Source organism: Paramisgurnus dabryanus, chromosome 23 (genome assembly GCF_030506205.2).
Source record: "Paramisgurnus dabryanus chromosome 23, PD_genome_1.1, whole genome shotgun sequence".
Taxonomy (NCBI): domain Eukaryota; kingdom Metazoa; phylum Chordata; class Actinopteri; order Cypriniformes; family Cobitidae; genus Paramisgurnus; species Paramisgurnus dabryanus.
The window spans coordinates 21,770,578-21,791,872 of record NC_133359.1 but is presented as its reverse complement, the minus strand read 5'-3'; the positions used below and the strand labels follow the sequence as shown (position 1 = coordinate 21,791,872).

General features: G+C 38.6%; 1 protein-coding gene across 2 annotated transcripts in view; it reads right to left on the bottom strand.

Moving 5' to 3' along the window:
• Window positions 1-418: 418 nt before the first annotated feature.
• The window catches only part of rbpms2a (RNA binding protein, mRNA processing factor 2a), a 55,929-nt gene continuing 35,052 nt past the window's right edge, over window positions 419-21,295 (bottom strand). The window contains exons 1-8 of one of the 2 annotated variants that reach the window (XM_065297758.2): window positions 7,672-8,099; window positions 4,705-4,782; window positions 4,566-4,604; window positions 4,200-4,262; window positions 3,749-3,899; window positions 3,422-3,567; window positions 1,436-1,509; window positions 419-1,358 (exon numbers count right to left, since the gene is read on the bottom strand). In XM_065297758.2, the coding sequence (XP_065153830.1) occupies window positions 1,444-1,509; window positions 3,422-3,567; window positions 3,749-3,899; window positions 4,200-4,262; window positions 4,566-4,604; window positions 4,705-4,782; window positions 7,672-7,725 (597 nt within the window). In that variant the 5' untranslated portion in view covers window positions 7,726-8,099 and the 3' untranslated portion in view covers window positions 419-1,358; window positions 1,436-1,443. Of the gene's footprint in view, window positions 1,359-1,435; window positions 1,510-3,421; window positions 3,568-3,748; window positions 3,900-4,199; window positions 4,263-4,565; window positions 4,605-4,704; window positions 4,783-7,671; window positions 8,100-21,295 lie in introns of those variants that run through there. The other variant, XM_065297757.2, reaches the window with a different exon arrangement.

The following is a 21,295-nucleotide window of genomic DNA, read 5'->3' as shown; positions in this document are numbered from 1 at the left end:
GTTTTGTTTTTGCAGGACTGGATGCTTAATATTACTAGACGGGCCATTACCATGTTTAATAAAGGAATTTGTGTATGCATGCAAAAAGTTTTTCATGTCTACTACATATTTTTGTTAATCGTATCAATAGGAAACTTAAAGGTGCCAAAGAATGCATTGAAATAATGTTAAATTGTTCTTTGATATCTACATAGAAGGTATGTAACTTTAAGTGCAAAAATTGTACATGTCCACTTACAACACTAGGATTTGCCTTTAAAACTAAATGGCCTATTACTTTATTTTAAAGGGTCATGAATATTAATGTTGAGCTCTGCTCTGATTGGCTGTTTATCAGAGCAGTTAATTTCAGTAGCTGTGTGTGTGTGTGTAAACAGACCTCAGCACTCGCAACTTAAAAAAAAAGCCAACCACAAGATCCTCAAATCTCTTTTAATTTCTCCAGTTTCACATTCTGAAAAATCAGCATTGACTTTTTTTTAAACGTTATATAATACAGCAATCTCATGTTAGCAGTCCATTTAAACGCGCAGTACTGCCACATTCAGAAAACTTTCAGTATGTAACACCAGAGCAAAGAAAATAAATCATGAATTGCACTTATTTACTTCAAACAGGCTATAGACAGAATCAACATCAACAAAGAAAACCGCAAAACAACAAGGGAACACTAAACTGCTCATACATATATACTTTTCACAAAAAAATAATGCATAAATATTCATTATTACACAAACGTACAAAAACATTGTACATTTTTCTATCTTTTTTTGTTCAAATATTCTCAGAGCAGACACCGATACTGGAGGTTTGGTGAGATCGGGATACAGGAGGACTGAAAGTTTGGAAAACTCTTTCTGAAATCACACAGAGATACAAATAACCAGTGCATGTCATCATCAGTTCTTAATAAGAGAAAGAAAGAAAGAAAGAGCGAGAGAAAGAGAGAATATAAGACAATAAAATATTTATGTTTGCTGGGACCTGGAGTCATGTCAGCACAAGCACAAGTGACTAGACAAATGCTTTTGTGTACACCTCATAACTTAATGCATGCAGAATAAACCACCCCCCCCCCCCCCCCCCAAAAAAATAAAACCGCAAATAGAGCAGCTAGACGAGTGAACGCCTGCGCGTGATTGGCTCGTCGAGCGCAGGTTTGAAACCGGAGACAGTACCGTGAAGTTTGTCAGTATCCTCTGCATCTCACCACGTTCATCAGAGCGCTTCAGAGAAGAACAAATTCCTTCATGTTTCGATTGTCCATTAAATAAACCTGATTAAATTAAATGTTGAGCGTAGTTCCGCTTACTTCAAACGGGAGAAAAATTAAAAATCCGGTACTGAACACTTGGCGTCTGTGGAGACAAAAAAATCAATGTACAAACATCACAACACAATGGTGTTCACGAGTGGAGAGGATTCTGATACTCACTGATCTTTTTAACAGAACTGGCGTGACTTCCACCCTGGTTGAGAACTTTCAGATGGAGATGGATACCAGCGCATCTACAGAAGAGATCAGAAGATCTTTAACAATCAATCATTTCTATATAACCTTCAAGTTCCCCAAAGAACTTAGTATAGTTGTTTGTGTTGTGTCATGCTCAATATCAAAAAACCATGAGGTCCTGAGAAGCACAAAGCCAAAATGGAGGATCGGATACATACAAACTAGACAAGTGGGTACTGAACTGAGATAATACAACACTGGTGTTTTTACCACAGTAGTGGAGGCTCTGAACTCACTGACTGCATTAAAGTTATCAGTGCATCTATAAACATCTTTCAGCAACATCACATTATTTTTCCCTATTCACAAAGCACTCCCTTCCTCTGCCGAGGGCAAGAGAAGGGCGGCAATCAGCCTGGCACGTCCGTTTCAGACCTTCACACACTTACAGTGAACTTCCCACATACTTCACGAGCCGTCGAACGCTTCGAAGGACCAGCGGCACACAAAGAGCACAGGCCATTAGGAAATTAAAGCCAACAAGCTTTTAATCTCCAGTAATTTTGAGGTGGGTGAGGTATGCGAGGGAAGACTTTTCCCCACTGTTTACATCATCCAGGCTACATGTACACATGCCAACTTTAAAATGTAAAGCGATTCAAGTCACTAATAATGTTTTATATGTACACCATTATCAGTAAAAACAACTGGGACCGTACTTTTAAAAAGGTCCCAATACATACCTTTGCGGTACTAATTTGCAACTTTTAGGTACAAAGCTGTACTTTTTGAAAGGGTACCACCTCGATTGTATCTTATATCAAACTCTTCATCCATGCAGCTTTCTGTAGATCGACAGCCCATTATTGTCCAGCAACACAGTTTGCTCATGGGTCCATAAGTAGCCAGATCATCACACCTCCTTAGTGATTGTAATGCAACACCTCTTTAGATCTCGTTTGATCATATTTGAAGAGAGGTGCTAACTGAATTCTCAAACGCAAGTCACTTCAAGCTCGGGTGTTCCTGTAGCTCAACTGGTAAAGCATCGCACTAGCAACGCGCAGGTCAGAGGTTTGATTCCCAGAAAATGCACATGCTAATAAAATGTACAGATTGAATGTGCTGCAAAATGCATAAAATGTAAAGAAACCGCATACGGCACAGCTCAAGTGAAACCTCTTCATCAATGACCTTTAGTTCTGATTTGGTTGTTGTCATGACAACCGCACTGTCTAGTTGTCCAATCGATAAACTCTGTCAAGTCAAGAGTCTCCTAAATCAATCATGGTTTATTTTGCATACAAGTGTACACTAAAATCTTTACGATAATGATGCACCGCAATAACCAAGGTCCACCTGTATGAATGTGAAAACTACTCAAGCAGATCAAGGCGCCTCTTTGCGAGGGAGGACTCGAACATGTGTTGCTTTTAATACATCGTAAAAGCATTCACACACACAGATATTAGCTAAAGTTTAACTGGCCCTCTCCGGGCACAGATTCACTCAACGTCCAAGTCATAATCCAAACACAGATGCAATTAAAAACAGCTTTTCTCTAACGTGATCTCTCAGCAACGCTCACAGGCCAAAGAATGCCGTTCTGATGGATTCTGGGTAATTGGCTACATAGGTGAGTCTTCTATAAGTGCATACAAGTTGTACTTGAATGTGCCACAACAGTTGCATGCTCTCAATTCAAGTATGTAGCGCATAGACCAGGGATGGGCAACTTCAGTCCTGGAGGGCCGTTGTCCTGCAGAGTTTAGCTCCAACCATAATTAAACACACCTGAAGCAGCCAATTAAGGTCTTACTAGGCATACTAGAAACTTTAACGCACGTGTGCTGAGGCAAGTTGGAGCTAAACTCTGCAGGACACCGGCCCTCCAGGACCAAAGTTGCCCATCCCTGGCATAGACCTTAAAGCAAACGAGAGAAGGGAACGAATCGGCTGGTCGCTCACCTGGGCGTGCAGGGCGGCGGCTGCAGCAGCCGCAGGGTACGTGAAAGCGGCATGAGGCAGACCTGGGGTCAGTTCAGTGGTGTACAGTGGATACGGAGCCCACGCTTCCGGGGATGCGGGGATAAGTGCTGCCGCCGTTAGGTCATCTATGAAATTACACACACAGGCATAAAAACCAACAAGTTTTAACATATCTGGCTATGTTATCCATCAGCAATTGTAAGTAGCTTTGGTTAAATGCGTCAGCTAAATGAATAAACGTAAAGCATGTTTCCCTTCAACTGAAAATTAAATTAACCCTTCAAATCACAGTGTTTCTTTACTTACAAGGGTCTCGAGCAATGAAGTGCGCACCAAGAGCTGGATGCAGGTTGGATGGGTTCGGTGTGGCCATTAGTTTACTCTTTGCCATCTTGGTGTTGGCTTTAGCAAACTCCAGACGCAGCGTTTGAGGACTCTCTGGATCAAAACGGATTCCCTGTGAAGAAACAAGACTTGGTGTAAAGCAAACAGTTCACTGCTTAAAATGCTTAAGATTTTGCAGAAATCAATCCATAAGGCCCATATATCTCCACAAGCGTCTGTTTCTTAACTTGGCAGTTAATTCCCAATGCATTTAACATTCAGCTAAAAACGAATGACGTGATGGAATTTCTCAGAGACCACAGTAAAAAATAACTTTCCCATAGAGAAAAGCGCAGTATTCGTTTGGAGGGGTCTGATAAATAATTAAATGTTGCCATCACGTCCGTTTATTGATGGATCGGCGATCACTTACGTTTAGGGCATTCTTTGCAGCTTCAGCCCCGGACCTGCTGTCAAAGGTAACAAACCCCACGGGCTGGAGGATGGATAGAAATACAGAGAAAGATATTGAATTTGACATTGATGAACAACAGCATCTGGGTTAATTTACATCTATGCATTCGGTAGATGCTTTTTAGTGACATACGGTGCATTACAAGGTTGCATGTTCAAAAACATCAACATCCATGTCATACTTTATCCTCCAAAATATTTACACATGTATAACATAACCAAATTAACAATTAATAGATGTGTATATCTTAGTTTAAAAAAAATCTAATCTAGAAATGTTTTTGGAAGACTGCCAAGTTTAAACTGAGCAAAGTAATTTTTTCACCTGTTTTGAGGTCAGTTTTATGAGCGATCCTTCATATCCCTTATTTAGAAGAAACAAAAAGCAAAACATGAATTTAAAACCTTACAACCAGATAAGAACCAATCCCAAGCAGTTTTATTCTAATGGACGTCCCGCTCACCTTGAAGGGTCTGAACAGCAGGTAAAGTTCACGTGGTTTGATGTCGACAGGCAGGCCGCTGACAAACAGCGTTCGAACCTAAAACAAGGAAATGCCTACATGACAACAGCACAACCAATACGACTGAAAAGATGCCAACAATCCCATGACCTCTGACCTTGTAGTGATGCATAAGACAAAAAGTTAAAAATGAGAACTACCTTTGATTCCCTCTCTTCCTATTGTGTCAGAGTGTCTTCATTTTCTGCAGATTTTGCTATTTGAGATTAAATGTGTTCAGATTAAATCATGAGACTGTGTTAGTTTTAGTGAGCAGAAGTGTGTGCGTGGTGATCAGGTGTGTTTGTGTGTGCGCGACCCTTAGCGTGGATGTGGAAACTTCTGCAGGGCAGAAACGGCATTTCTGCTCGAATGAGAAAAGGTAGAAAATCAAATTTATCTTAATGATCAGGATGGATGATATTACAGTGAACACAAAGTACAGAGGGGGAAAAAAATCATTATAAACACTGGAAAAAAGGGCATGTTCAGAGGTCACCTTGAACTTTTAATTCCTCAAAAACATTTCATCCCACAAATCAAGATCAAGTTTCACAGATTATAAAGTTATGAATGTAATGAGCGTCTAAAAACAGATGTCAACTTCATATAGATATAAAGTGAAGGAAGCACACAGTGTGCTATGACCTTTTATGGAAAAGGAGATAGGGGGGAGAGAGAGAGAGATTTAACATGACCCATCACATTCTCTAAACGCTTGAGAGGGGGACAGCAATAATCTGAAGCAATTTCATCAACTCTTATATTATTTGTCACTTAAACTTAGTGTTGGGTTTGAAATGTGATGCATGGGAAAAGAGATGCACCATCACTCAGGTGGCCCACAAAAAAACCCAAAAGTGCTATGACATGTACGATTTAGGTACAGATATGTACCCATGAGGTACTAATATGCACACTTTAGGTTACCACTTATACAAGTGTGCACTACGAAAAATTCGGGACAAATATCCAGCGGCACACCCCATAATCTCAGATTTTCAGATGTCTTCATCACTTCCACCAATACAGCGAGCACTGGAAACCCATCATTTCCTGCCGGTCCGAGAGCGTCTGCAGGGGACATCGGCACTGTGATCGTAAACTCAAAGAGAGTTCAGCAAAAACGTTCTGATGTTCCAGAAATACTCAAGCGACCTCAGCCAACAGCTGAGAGGGTAAATAAACAACGGGAATTTAATAAAAAGGGAATAAAACGCGCCACAAAACAAACAATGGACAATGAAGTCGATTCTCCGTGCAGCTAGGGTCGGTGAAATGGGACGTAGGTCTTTCAGGACAGAAACAAAAGCTTATTTGGGTTGAGAGGGGAGGAAACCAGTCCTGATGATCACAGGTCCAGGCTTGAAAATGCACTGACCCGGTGCTACAAAGAAACAATGACAGGACACGACGCCCTACGAAACCCAGCCCAAGACCTCTCCAACCACTAACAACTAAAAAGACCTGTACTGTATGACATTACGGACACTGCTTAAAATTAAACTTCAGACCCATCTGACGTGTTTTGGTACAAGTGCATGCATTAAGTCTTACAACAAGCAAACACACAAAATGTGCCTTACACCAAAAGAAACATAATTCATAAATGAGGCATCATGCATCTATATACTGTGTAGAAACTAATTTGTTGCTAATTTGACTGAATTTCTAATTTATTTAAAACAGTAGATCGGCAAAACACGTCCATATTAAAGCCAAAACCTTTTAAACCATTGCTAAATATTTAAGTAGCACTTTTCAATAAGGCCTTATTTATTATAATGCATTAGCCAAATAATAAACAATGTGATTTGGTTGTTAATTTTTGTAAGGGATGTTTATTGTTGTTATAAACTAAAACACAATAAACTAATATGATAAAAAAAGGATGAATTGTTTTTGTATTGATTATAATAATAATAATAATAATAATAATAATAATAATAATAATAATAATAATAATAATAATAATAATAATAAATAATAATAATTATTATTGGCTGACTTATTAATCTTAGTGCTTTAACATTTTATTTTGAGTGCACTGTAAACAAATATGCAACATTTCTGCCAATCAATAAATTTTATGTTACTCTAACTTATTCAAGTTGAAATAGTTAAACTTAATTTTTAAGTTATGTCAACTTTAAGCCAAAAATTAAAATCGTAGGTTAAATTGACTTGCAAAACAAAGTTGTTTTAACTGCATTTTTTTTTTACAGTTCACGGTTTATTTGGCATATCGATTAGCATAGGCAAACCTATGATTTTACTACAATAACCATGCTTTAACCATGATTTTTTTGACAAAACCATGTTTTCTAACTGTAGTTAAATTAAATTTACATTTTTGTAAGGTATTATAAACAAAACTAACATTATCAACTAACAGATAAAATGTTTGATTGTAAATGTAGGCCATTATCAAATGTTGAAATTAATAAGGCTTTAAAAATGCTGTAGAAGTATTGTTTTTTGTTAGTTTAGCATTTGTTAGCTAATGTAAAACGACAATTTTTTATTGCAAATAAAAGTATTTAGTTGTTTGGGGTCCAGTTAAACAAAAAGTTTAAAACGCATATGGCTTTAAACTTTATACGTACATTGTAACAAAAGTCTGTGTCATCAGGTGAGTCTTTACACTTCAATGCCAACATGGAGATTAATCATCAACAGACTCGCATTCCTCTCACAACACAATAAACCCTCCATTCTTTTACACCAAAACCCATTTTAGCTTCACAAAACACGCGCATTTCAGTAAATAAACTCCTGAAAAAAACTTTAAATGACTTCAGAGACGCGCAATGCGACTTTACTTTGAACTCCGTGCCAAGCGCGCACTTTCACCAATCATCCGCCCGGAGACACTTTTAACGTGACCAAGTCAACTTTATGTTTACTAAACAAGTTTATTGCGCTTACCTCCTCCTCTAATGAAACACTGGTGTTCGTCTCTGAATCTGACTTCAGACTCATTGTGTAACTTTAACGCGTCGTTGTGCCAGAAAAAGTAACAAAACAAACTCAGTTTTCCCTGTCGGTGATTTTCCCCCTGTTGTGCGTTAAAGTTGCAGGAAAGTCTCGGTGTCGTTTGTGCTCAGGTGAAGCCGTGAGTTAAAGCCAGAATCCGAAAATAAAGGTGAGAGGTGCTCGGTGAGGGTGAGAAAGGGAAAGGAGGTGATTTTTGGAGTTTGCTTGTTTCCCCTCTCGATCACATCAAGCTCGTTTGAGTTGAGGTGGAAAGAAATGAGAAAAGAGGAACCGTTGATAGATTTAAAGCTGGAGTTGTACGTCTGCTCGTCTGTCCTATTAGCGGATCAATCATGTTCAAAGCGCGCACTCGAGCTTCAGATGGGACTCAGCTGCGCGAGGCCCGGCCCACCTCGGCATCATCTGCATATTCGACCCTGCCTTCATATCTATCCCCTCCATTACATCGAACCCCTGCCAACATGTCATCTAAATGTCTTCATATAATCCCAACTTTCAAACTTTTATATCATATATGAAACCCCTATAACCCTTCATATTTAATCCACAATATGATTTAATCTTGCTTCCATTTACATTACATCTCAAACGCCACACATTGCCTTTAAATCTAATCCTGAATCCATCACCTCTTTGTCATAAAGGGTGCCTTTATATCCAATCTCGTCTCTTATGCTATGAAAGCATTGCTATCTTTACCCCAGCATATCCATCTGTAGCCTAAATCGTTTACATTAAAACTCTGCCTATTTTACATTTAATTATTATTTTTTAATACAGTTGTGGTCTCTTTTAACATAAAGGGACAGATTTAATACTCTGAGGGTCTTTGGCTCCACATTAGAGACATTAACTGGATTTGTTCTGTCGAAATTTAGAATCACATATATGATTATATCTACAGAAGTCCTCGGATGTCCGTGATCTCGCGCCTGTCCCGCATGACGCGCGTGCCTCGGGTCTCGTGACGCGCTCTGGATTCATCGCGACCGCGAGTGTTTATGGTAAATGCGCCGAGTCTGAAACATTTATGATGCTGTGCAGCCATTGCAAAAACATTGCAAAAACCGTTAAACCTTGTGAAAACTAAAACACATTATTATTTTTGCATTTAATTGTGCACACACTAAATCAAGTAGGCCACATCAAAGACAGTACAACATTGTCCTCCAAAAATATGATATTGCTGTGTAAATACTGACAAAACATAGCATTTAGAATCCTACTATTTAAAATAATTTAAGGAAAACCCTTGAAAATATGAGAATAGCTATTATTAATATAAAGGCAATAGTTTTATTATGCAGACTTGTTAAAAAAATAATAATTTAAATATAAGTATGAAATAAACATTGTTTTAATATCTGGTCTTGTTTATAATAAAATAATATTTTAATAGAAACTTAAAGTGAATTTGGGTTTTCTTGATGTTTTGATATTAAAGAGACATATTTTTGAAAATATGCTCATTTTCCATCTCCCCTAGAGTTAAACATTTGATTTTTACTGTTTTGGAATCCATTTAGCTGATCTCCGGGTCTGGCAGTACCACTTTTAGCATAGCTTAGCATAATTCATTGAATCTGATTAGACCATTAGCATCACGCTAAAAAATAAGCAAAGAGTTTCGATATTTTTCCTATTAAAAACTGGACTCTTCTGTAGTTACATTGTTTATTAATACAGACAGAAAATGAAAAGTTGTGATTTTCTATTGAGTTGTTAGGGTCACTGTTAAAGCTGATAATAGCCAGTTTTATTGGCGTTTTTCGCAGCAGCTATGAAAAGCAGACATTTTGTTGAATGTTTTGCCACTCAACAGGGTGTGCTCCGGCGTGGTCGCATGGAAAAGTGATGTCAATACATACCCTCTATAGCACGGGACTATTTTCAGGTGCTGCGTAATATCATTGCGCCTCGTGCAGCCATGTTACGGCAGCAAAGTCCTTGATTATTACGCCAGAATGAGAGTATAGTTCCTAGCCATACTGTATCTGCCTAGAAAATCGCAACTTTTAATTTTCTGTCTGTATTAGTACACCATGTAACTACAGAAGAGTCAAGTTTTAAATAGGAAAAATATCAAAACTCTTTGGTCATTTTTGAGTGCGATGCTAATGGTCTAATCAGATTCAACGGATTATGCTAAGCTATGCCAAAAGTCGGACCGCCAGACCCGGAGATCAGCTAAATTGTAAAAATCAAATGTTTAACTCTATAGGAGCTGGAAAAGTAGCATTTTTTATTTTATTTTTTAAAGTGGAGTATCCCTTTAAGACCTTCTGAAATTTTCCCTAACAAATACTTATATATGATGGTTATTTTCTCAGTATTGTTAGTATTATCAATCACATACATGTGTGCTAGGCCAGTAAAGGAGGTTTAATAAGTACACAGTTGAATTTGGCTTCCGGTAGACTTACCGCAGCAGTGTGTATATAACTGTGTGTGTGTGTAATAATGTAGACTCAAGTCTGTGTATGCAGGAACAACACACTTCCTGACTTTGTACTGCAGGACAATCATTCAATGGCTGTTGTGACTCCGTGCAGATCTGAGACTTTAACAATCATTGACCTGCTAATGTTCTTACCGCTTAACTAAAACAATCTGACCCTTTACTTAAATCTAAGAAAAACATGCCACAGCATCAGCAGTTTACACCTTCACTCATGGATGGTCTGATATTTTTGTGTTTTGAAATAATATTGACAGTAATTGTAATATTATAGCCACATTGTACTGTTTGTTTACCTATAAACATTATTTACAGTTTTACACTGTAAAAATACACAAAACAACATATATTTTTATGTTACTTTAACTTAAAGGGTACTTGAAACATGCATAAGATGATAATGTCTGGATAATTTCTTACTCATAACGGGTAAATATTGGACAGGACACATGCTGGGTTAAAAATGACCCAATGTTGGGGTGTTGGCATGCAGTCATGGGGTAATAACCCAACAGTTAGGTTAAAACAACCCAACATTGGGTCAATTTTAACCCAGCGGTGGGTTCTGTCCAATATTTACCCATTATGAGTGTTTGGTGTCCCCAGATTACATATGTGAAGTTTTAGCAAAGTACATAGATAATTTATTATAGCATGTTAAAATTGCCACTTTGTAGGTTTTAAAAGTGTCATTTTTGGGTGTGGCCTTTAAAATGCAAATGAGCTGATGAAATGCAAACACTGATCGCCATAATGGTGGTTTGTTGAGATTGAAACCCAATTGTGCCGTCAATTATTTTCTCTCTACACTAAATGGCAGTGCCGTGGTTGGATAGTGCAGATTAAGGGGCGGTATTGTTATAAAAAAATCCCTTTTTGACATCACAAGGGGAGCCGAATATCAATGAGCTATTTTTTTCACTTGCTTGCAGAGGATGTTTTACCAAAACGAAGCTACTGGGATTTTCTTTTGCACATTTTTTTTAGGTTGATAGAAGCATTGGGCCCCAATTATAGCACTTTAACATGGGAAAAGTCAGATTATAACAAATTAAGTTAAACAATTTCAACTTGTTTTTTATAAATCAAAACTTAGAATTGACCTGTAAACCTGTTTTAACTACATGCTGAATTTTTTAAGTGTATCTTTTAACTGTTATGGTGCAGATTAAGTTTTTTTTTTTTTTTGATGGACATACTGTATTTTTCCGTTCTTACATTCAGCGAGTGATGAATATTCATGAGCAGGTATTTTAGATAGGGTTAAGAGTCACTGATTAACCAGTGGCTGGTAAAATGCCTGTTTCATGACTAGGTGGTCTATAAACTAAAACCTTGTTGGGGAAATTTAAGATACTAAAATAGTTATATAATAATAATAATAATAATAATAATGATAATTATAATAAAAGTCTTTGCTTTGAGTCATCACATTAACAAATGTTTTAACTACAAAAACAAGCACAATTTCCAAATATTAAATACGTTAAATTCATAGGGGCAGTTTCCTAGACAGGGTTTATCTTAATCCCTGAATAAAATGCATGTTTGAGCATATATATATATATATATATATATATATATATATATATATATATATATATATATATATATATATATATATATATATATATATATATATATATATATATATATATATATATATATATATATATACAAATATATAATGGCTGATGCCATTGTTTTGTCTCAGGAAAGATGCACACATGCAGTATTTAATTTTATTTTTGTAAGGTTTGTTTGTAAAAACAACATAAATGTCCTAATATAACTAAGGCCTAGAACTGGATTCATCTAAACTGACCCTTAACCTCCTAAGACCTGGACATCACATTTTTTTGTTGTTTGCACCATAATGCTTAATTCGGTATATCTGGATCTTGTTGTACACAAACATGGACAATTACACTGATTCATGTTCAAAGAAAAATATTTGGTTATATTTATTGGTTCTTCCTAACCCCAAAATAGCTGGAACAAATCTGAAAAAAAAGGCAAAACCAAAGCTCGGGTCTTAGGAAGTTAAACCTTAGCCGAAGCCTTTGCTAAATCTCTGCCAAAATCAGTTTACAAATGCAATTCTTGGGTTAATCGAGACATCAGATAAACAGAGGGTGTGAGTTGGGCGTTTCTTACCCTGTACAGTCCCAGCGGGTGTGCGCCTCCTTTAGGAGACCACCAGGCCCCTTCCTAATCAGGGGGCGAGTGAGGGGGAGAACGCTGCTAGAGATAAACACGTCTGCCACCATCACCTCGCTATCAGACACGAGGGGTATAAATAACAAACCCCTGACATTCTTCATCGCCACGGAGATAACATCAAGAGGACCTAAATGAGAGCACCCACACCCGTTACTGCTCAGAGAACCGTGATACTAACAGCAGAGAGGTCACATTGGGGTCAGTAATAAAATTCAAAAGGATGTAGAAAGTTCAAAACAACGTTGAGGGGTTACCCATGTTCCTGTTTGTGTATAGCTTCATTCCTCTGCTGTGACAGTGTACAGAAGTCCACACCAGGCCGAGAGCGGCAAATCATAGCCGTTTGTTTGACAGAAGCCGACGAATCACTCTCGCTCTGGGTGCGTGATTTACACCCGACGCAGGATTACAGCATTACTGCTTATAAACAGACAGAAAGTGTATTTTGTATAAATTAACACAGATTCATGCAGAACATTATCAAGATGGATAAAACATTCACCTCTTATTTGTTTTGTGATCAAATAAAAGGGTATATTCTTGGTTTATTACGAGTTACGCTCGATTAACAACGTCTGTGGTATGAATGTGTTGACGGTTATAAAGTTACACTTACTTTGTGGGTCAAAATGCTTTCCAACACAAATGCATTCAATCTGAATATTCCTTTAAATAGGATCTTATGTGGTCGGAGATCATTGTGAAGAACTACAGACAGCTGATCTCAGATCAGCGGAGGAAAGGTCGCCGCAAGCTTCATCCAACAGCGATGCATCTATCAACGCTGTCAAGCGTCTCTGATGCACTACAGAGCGCTGGTAAAATATTTAAAAGCTCTTATTGCTGTTTCATGTCGGTCTGGTGGCGTTGGGTTCTTTTTATAAACCACCTCACGTAATGTTTTTATCAAAATGAAGGAAGAAATTAAAAGTATAGTTCTTTCTGTTGTTTCACTAACGTCATACTAAATACATAATTTCAATGCTGCCTTCACGTGCTATGGTAATTATGGTAAATACCAGAGTCGTATAGACCCCTTCAAGGTTTGTAAACATTGAATGACTACCGGGTGCGCGCGCAGCATGGGGTCAAACTGTTCATACCATTTAGCCTTTCTAGTTTAATCTAACAGGGCTGAAAAATGATGACTTACCTGAAATGAAGTGAGCACTACAAACACAAGCCTCTTTGATCGTTGCATTGTCCCAGTCTGCACGTTTAATTGCATTAATTTTTTTTTGCCAAATTTTTGTTTTTGAGATTCTGCAGGAATCACGAAAAACTTAACGGCAGTCCTGGTGCGATTTTCAAAGCCTACGACGCAAGTAGGCATTTTTGACGATACCGAATAATACACAACTCAATCTGCTGTAATGACTTTTCTGACCCCGCACTTTTACTATATTAAAATCACAAAAAAGATCACAAACGTGTTTATTTGTAACAGTACTGAATTTAACTAAACTGTACTGAATTTAACTAAACGTAGTCACATTATGCGTACACGCCTGTGTGGGAACAGTTTGAGTCAGAAACAGAGATGGCAGGCCAGAGCTGGACACTTTTGTGTGAAATATGCACTTTCTGAATGCAGAGCTTTTCAGTCATAAAAAACACCTGCAAGGCCTGAAAGAGATCAAGCCTCAGCCAAGAAAAAGTAACGCAAAGTAACTAAAAAGTAACGTAAGCATTACTTTCGATAAAAAGTAACTAAGTAACGCAATTAGTTACTTTTTTGGGGAGTAACTTAATATTGTAATGCATTACTTTTAAAAGTAACTTTCCCCAACACTGCCTGTTAGCGCATAGTTTTTGTACCCTATACAATGTTGTGTCATTGACAATTGTAATATAATGCATTAACACTCAATTTTTAAAATACCGTTTGGTGTTACCTACCAGCTAGCAGATGCTAGCAGTCAATAGAAGCCTCCTACTATGGCGCTTTTCCATTGCATAGTACCCCACGGTTTGGTTTGGTTTAGTTTGGGTCAGGTCAGCTTACTTTTGGGAGCTTTTCCATTGGGTGCAGTACGTAGTACCCGACACTTTTTTTCGTAACACCTCGTTTGTGGTTCCAAGCGACCCGAGCTGATACCAAACGTTACGCGAAAACACAGTAGATCACTGATTGGTCTGAAAGAATCGTCACTACCAGCGTCATCGCTATAATGTAGCTTTACCTTGTAATGAGCGATCAGGCCGTTTACACACGTGATACAGTACAACAACAAAATCACTTGAACACCCTGGTAAATACCAGTTCACAAATGGAAAATATCATCTTTTCCATAGCACGTGAAGGCAGCAATATTCTAATATAAGATAAAACTAAAACACCAACATTGAAGTAAAAATTCTAGTCCTCAGAATTTAAAAAAAAATATATATGTTAACTATTTGTATATTTACATCTATGCACATGGTTGCATGCTTTAATTTAAAGCCATTCAAGCTATCCCTGAGAATGGAACCTTTGGCAGATGAAGAAATTCTGAATTTGTTAAGTAAAAATTAAGTTTTGTTTGGATAAAGTTCAGGTAGAGAGACATCAAACGAATGATCTCATGATATTCGTGACAGAACGTTGTGCTGTACATCCACACACCTCAAGTCACACACTCTTTCCCAGGGTTCAAAGTTTTATGTATCACATGCTTGTCTGGTAGAATACCATTGAACGATTTGTGGTGCGAGCCTGTGCATCACTCAATAAAAAGTCAAAGATTAGTAAAGGAATAATTGTTAGAAAGTGCATTTAATGATTGTAACAATCATAATAACAGTGCAAATACAGGGTGTCGCTCACACGCACTGGAAAAACAGACACTGTGGATCTATTTAAGAAGTGGTGGAGTGATTGTAAACTATTTCATACAGTTGTATATACACACTGGTTTATAGAGACTCAACGGGCTCCTTTTAAGGTGAATTCCCTGTTTGCTCTCTGCATTGAACCTCTGCTGACAAAGTTCGTTGGGAAGAAGTTGCGCTTTAAGAGAGAGAGAGAGAGGCGGCAATTTAGAAAAAAAAATATATATATATTGTAAAAAATGTATATGCTATGTATGTGTATGTGTATTTTTCACCTGACGTGCGTAAAAGTCACATGATCATGCTTTAAATGTGACACATGGTGTGTTTAGGTGTGTTCGAGTTCATGCGGCTCTGCGCAGACTGATCAGCGGCTGACTTAAAGCAGTGCATGCCAGTTAGTTATTTTGTCCGACTTGAGCTGGCGCCGAAGGGACATGACTGTAAAGAACCGCGAGACCGATTCGAGATCAGCCGCCTGAGTTAGCGCAGTTCCCGAAGAGGAGCTGCACGGGCTGTAATGACAACTCAGCTGTTTCACAATTGGTCGGATTCACCACATGACAACAATCACGTGTGTTTCGTATTTATTTTCACGCCCTCAGTTCCATGAATGCGCACAAATTTGTATTTTTATAACAGTTAAAGCTCTTTTCATGTTGTCGCCATGTTTTTATTGTGTCATGTTCATCAAAATAAAATGGATAAAAACGTAGACCCCACTTCATTGGTATTTAAATAATATATGCTTATGTTGAACGTTATTCTTGTAAAAACAGTCACCAAACGCCACCAGTAGAAGATCGCCTCAAACGGAAAGCGCGCTTCCTGCTTTGGCATTCACGCTAATAGTGTTGTAAATAACGTTAAGTTTCTTGCAAAAACTGATTGATTTGCTTCACAAGACGTCAATATGTCACCCGGAGTTATGGGGGATTACTGTTGTATTGGATATATATGCTTTAGCTCTTAAAGTGTGCGGATCGGTTGACTTGCATGACGGAGCACTGGGGTTTCTGCAAAATATCTTCTTTATTGTTCTGCTGATGAAAAAAAACATATTGGATGGTGTAAGTGTTATAAATAAACTTGATATTTTTGTTGTGTTATTTAAATAGCCCACCCTTTACGTTGTCAGTAATTACTGTGCTGCTAATTTCTGATACGGGAGTGTTGGTTTGTTAGAAAAATGTTAGGCTACCTTATTAAAAGTATTGCTCTTGTGTTTTGTTTCACTAATGCTGTTCTCGCAGGACGCGTGACAGGCACGTTGCTTCCGGCTTGCAATGTTCTGTAGTATTTTTTAAGTTTATTAATTCTAAACGTGTCACATCTCCATATTGCACGAATAAAAGGCACTACACTCCCTTGGGTCCGCAGCAACACATCTGCCACACATAATAAAACTGTAGACAGACAGACAGGCAGACAGACACACACACACAGGTTCCTGCCTTTATTAAAGGCGCTCTAAGCGAATTGACGCGTTTTAGACCATAACATTTTTTGTTACATACAGCAAACATCTCCTCACTATCTGCTTGCTGCATGTCCGCTGATCAAACTGTGAAAAACGCGATCTCTGTAGACAGCCCAGGCTTCACAAACGGCAATAACAACATATTGGCCAAACCTAGCACCACAAAACAAAACAAAGTATTCCAGCCAATAAACAACAAAAAGGATTTGGGGATGGGGGTTGGGCGCGTTCATGAAAGCACGGAAGGGAGGGGGAGGAGTTAGCTACGTTCCGTCTGTTTGAAAACAATTCAAACATCAACAAAAACTAACGTCTCTCAGATTCGCTTAGAATGCCTTTAAAGAGAAAAATATGTTCAGCCCCTCCTTCCTAAGCTTCTTATATTCGATTTGATTTCTACTAGAGCCAGACCTCGAACCACTCGATGAGTAGCACAGTTTTGAAAATGAACGTTAAGTGTTGTTTTAATGACATGTTTGTGCATGGTCATTGACTTCCATTCTGAAGCAGTCAAGAGACGCTTCTAAACGAGTCAAAAAGTCAAGACATGACCCATTGTCAAAATTTCTGTGTCCATCACTGTAGTTCATCCAAAACAAACCAGAAATGAGACTCAAAGTGTTCAATCCCGGAATTATCCTTTAAGAAAGTAAGAGAAGACATGTTTCAAGTATCCTTCAAATTGCGCAAATTGAAAATGCAGCCAATTGAAACACAATTTTGCTAAAACTCACATATATTGCAAAACAGTTTTTATGCTCGAGTGAGGTGGTTTTTCAGTCACATGAATTTGTCATGCTTTTAATACAGCGCGGCATGTTTGGTTAAAGATCAAGACAGAAGAGGTGTGTTCGACTTCATGCGGCATCGCAAGAACCTGAATACTAACGGTACATTCACACGGGGCGTAAGCGTTAACGCTTAATGGAAGGCTTGTCTGAAGCGTGGCCAACAGCCAATGTCTGTGGCCGCAACACAAGCTCCGGTCTTCCATAAACGTAATTGGCTGGCTCTGCCTAGGTTATTTGCATAAGGCTATATGATTGGCTGACGCACGCGTTGCCGCTTGAAAAGTTGAGAAATGTTCAACTTCTGCCGCGAGCAACGGCACTGACGCAGCGCCGACGGATCCACAATTCAGTTCGCCAATGTTTGACGTCACCCATTAAAAGTGAATGGGAAGCGTCAACGCTTACGTGTGAATGCGCCGTAAGAGCGATTTGAGTGTCCATTGCTCTTGTATGCTTTCGAAGCACTCTAAAATAATATCCTAGTTGCATAACATTCGTTATTGGAAAAGCTGTCATTTAGTTTATCACAATAGTTTTTTTAAATCAAAATTTTGAAAATAACGCTAAAGTTTTGTGCAAATCATTAAAGGAAGCCAGGATAGAGAGGAAAAGAGAGAGAGAAACATTATAAATAAAAAGCTGGAACTACCAATACAGTGAAAGTAAATCACATACTAGCTTTATTTTATCTGAATAAAAACGTGGTAAGTTGCGAGGTTGCTAACTGGCCCAAGATCTCAGCAATATATCAAACTGTGCTCACATTTGCCAAGAAGCTAAAAAACCTATAAAAATTTCACCGGTCCAATAATCTTTGTTTTGCAATCCAGTTGAATTGTATATTTATATAATCAAACTGTATATTACATTTTTTTGTAAAAAAAAAGAAATTTTGAAAAACGAAAGAGACACTCCAATGAAACAACCAAAGACTCTATTAAGCTTTGAAAGAGCAACATCTGAGCAATAAATCTTTCCTCTGGGCACATGCCTCTATTTTCTCTCAAAACTTTCATAAATCTGAACATTCATGCAGACGCAAGAGTTTGAAACTATCAACACATCCGCAAAATAAAAGCTGAATGACTCCTTGTCCAGGTATGTGTCCAGTCCAGAATGCATAGATTCACAAAGCTTAAATATAGTTCATGACACTTTTTTATTCTCATTGTTAAAGCCAGATGAGATTATATTTTTTCATATGTAACTTTCATGAGCTCGAACGTAAACAAATCACTCACAGAAGACCACAGCCTTTTATGGAGCTCAGAGCAGCTGAGATAAATTAATCTGTCCGTGTTTATTTTCCAACAAATCAGCAGTGGATCACTGCAGGCCTCTGTCAGCTGATAAAACACACTGACTTAGAGTAAAAGAAGTACTTAAACTACTATAAAGACTAGAAAACACTTTAAAAGAAGAGAAGTCCAGTATTATCAGGACGGAAGATCTGAGTCTTGTAAACCCGTGTGGTCATAACACTTGAAAGTCCTTTATTAGAGCTTGAGGATTTTAAAAGTTTCTCCCTGTCCTTTTAGGGAGGAGAGGCGCTCATGTACATCAAAGCATGAAGAACGAAGCAAAATATTGTAACATAGTGAGGCTTGTCTGTCCGGGAGTTTTTGGGAACTGGAATTATTTAAAGCTCATTTCTATGGAAGCTGGAGGTTGGGACAATAACGCATGTGTGTCTGTCTGTGTGTTATGGATTACTTTTGTCTTTTCTTCCTTAAAAGGTCTGTCTGTCAGAAGTATTGTTGTCAGTAGAAAGGGATCGGAGTTCGCAGTGACACCGGCCCCCTGAAGTGTCCACCTGATATATCAGCAACAGAACACAAAAAGCACCCGATCCAAACGAAAACTTTAACTTCAGACACTGTTCGATGTTGTAAAAAGATTTTGTGCTTTAGACTTGGCTTTAAGATTTTATATAAATGATGTATTTTAGACCTAGTTATGACTAAAACTTTATTAATTCTAGAATTTGTTCATACTAGTCAGTGCTAGTTTGGTACTAAACTACCTGTTGGTCCACCAGGTTGACCAAGGTGATCTGGCTAAACAGCATGTATTGTGTTTTGGACACTGCTGTCCCATCCAGGTTTATAAGCTTAACCAGCAGCAAGACTTTTCTTGATGAACAAGTAAAGTTTTGTTAGGGAATAGCCAGACTATGTTGGTCTAACAGGTAGTCTGAACAAGCCTGTACCACTATGACAGATAAAAAGACAGACAGATATCTAGGTAGACAGACAGTGTGGATGGATGGTAAGGGTAAGACTGGACCCTTAACTGGATCTTCCTGTGGCTCTTGTACAGACAGATAGACATACAGATTGACTGACGGAGAGACAGATACATAAATAGACAAGACAGATGGATGGGTAAGGATTGGACATGTGCAGAATCTTCCTGTGGCTCTGGTACAGAGCGTCTGCGTAGAAAGACAGACAGATGGAGAGACAAACAGATGGAAAAAGTTTGGACTGGACATGACCTGGATCTTCCCAAGGCTCTGCTAAAGACATAGACAGATAGACAGACAGACAAAGGCTGGGCTGGACATGACCTGGATCTTCCTAAAGGGGGTCGCACACCGGACGCGCAGCTCAGCGCCGCGTCGTGTTTAGGACAACTCGGAGGTATTGTACACCGGAAGTGCACATTAAATAGCGCAAGCTTAGTCAGATACCGTCTACTTCAAAATGCAAAATATACGTTAGCAGCCAATGTTAATCGTTAATGATTTGGGACAAATATGATGTTATTTAATGTTAAACTATGTGAGTGGTGGGCTGTGGCGTGACAGGGATTTGAGCAACTTCCTGAGTCATAGTTGGGGGCCACAGACAGGCCCCACCTGTCGGCGCCAGTGTGCCTATACTCATAGAAAACAATGTGTTTGATTTTTTTTCAGAACGGTGCAGCGTTGAGCTGCGTGTCCGATGTGCGATCTCCGAAAGGCTCTGCTAAAGACAGACAGACAGACAGATAAAGGCTGGACTGGACTGGACATGACCTGGATCTTCCTGAAGCTCTGCTAAAGACAGAAAGACAGGCAGGCAGACAGACAGATAAAGGCTGGTCTGGACATGACCTGAATCTTCCTGAGGCTCTATGAAGGACAGACAGAAGGACAGAGAGACAGACAGATGGATCAAGGTTGGAGTGTACTGGAGGTGGCTCTGGAAGGATCTTCCTGTAGCTATGATCAAGACAGACAGACAGAAAAACAGACAGACAGATAGATAGATTGATACTGGGTTGGACTGGACATGATCTGGGTCTTCCTATGCCTCTGCTAAAGTCAGACAGAGAGACAGACAGAGACACGGATGGACAGACAGACAGACGGATCAAAGTTGGACTGTATCAGAGCTAAAAACGACAGATAGATTAATAAGATGGATAGATAAGGGTTGGACTGGACATGATCTGGGTCTTCCTATGCTTCTTCTAAAGACAAACAGAGAGACAGACAAACAGATAGACAGATAAAGGCTGGACTGGACCTGGAACTTCCTAAGGCTCTGCTAAAGACAGATAGACAGGCTGACAGACAGATGGAGAAACAAACAGATGGAGAAATGAATAAGAGTTGAATTGGAGTTGACCTGGATCTTCCTGAGGCTCTACGACAGACAGAAGGACAGAGAGACAGACAGACGGATCATTGTTGGACTTTACAAGAGGTGGATCTTCCTGTAGCTCTGGTCAAGACAGACAGACGACTGACAGACAGACAGAAAAACAGACAGACAGATAGATGGCTATAATATGGATAGATAA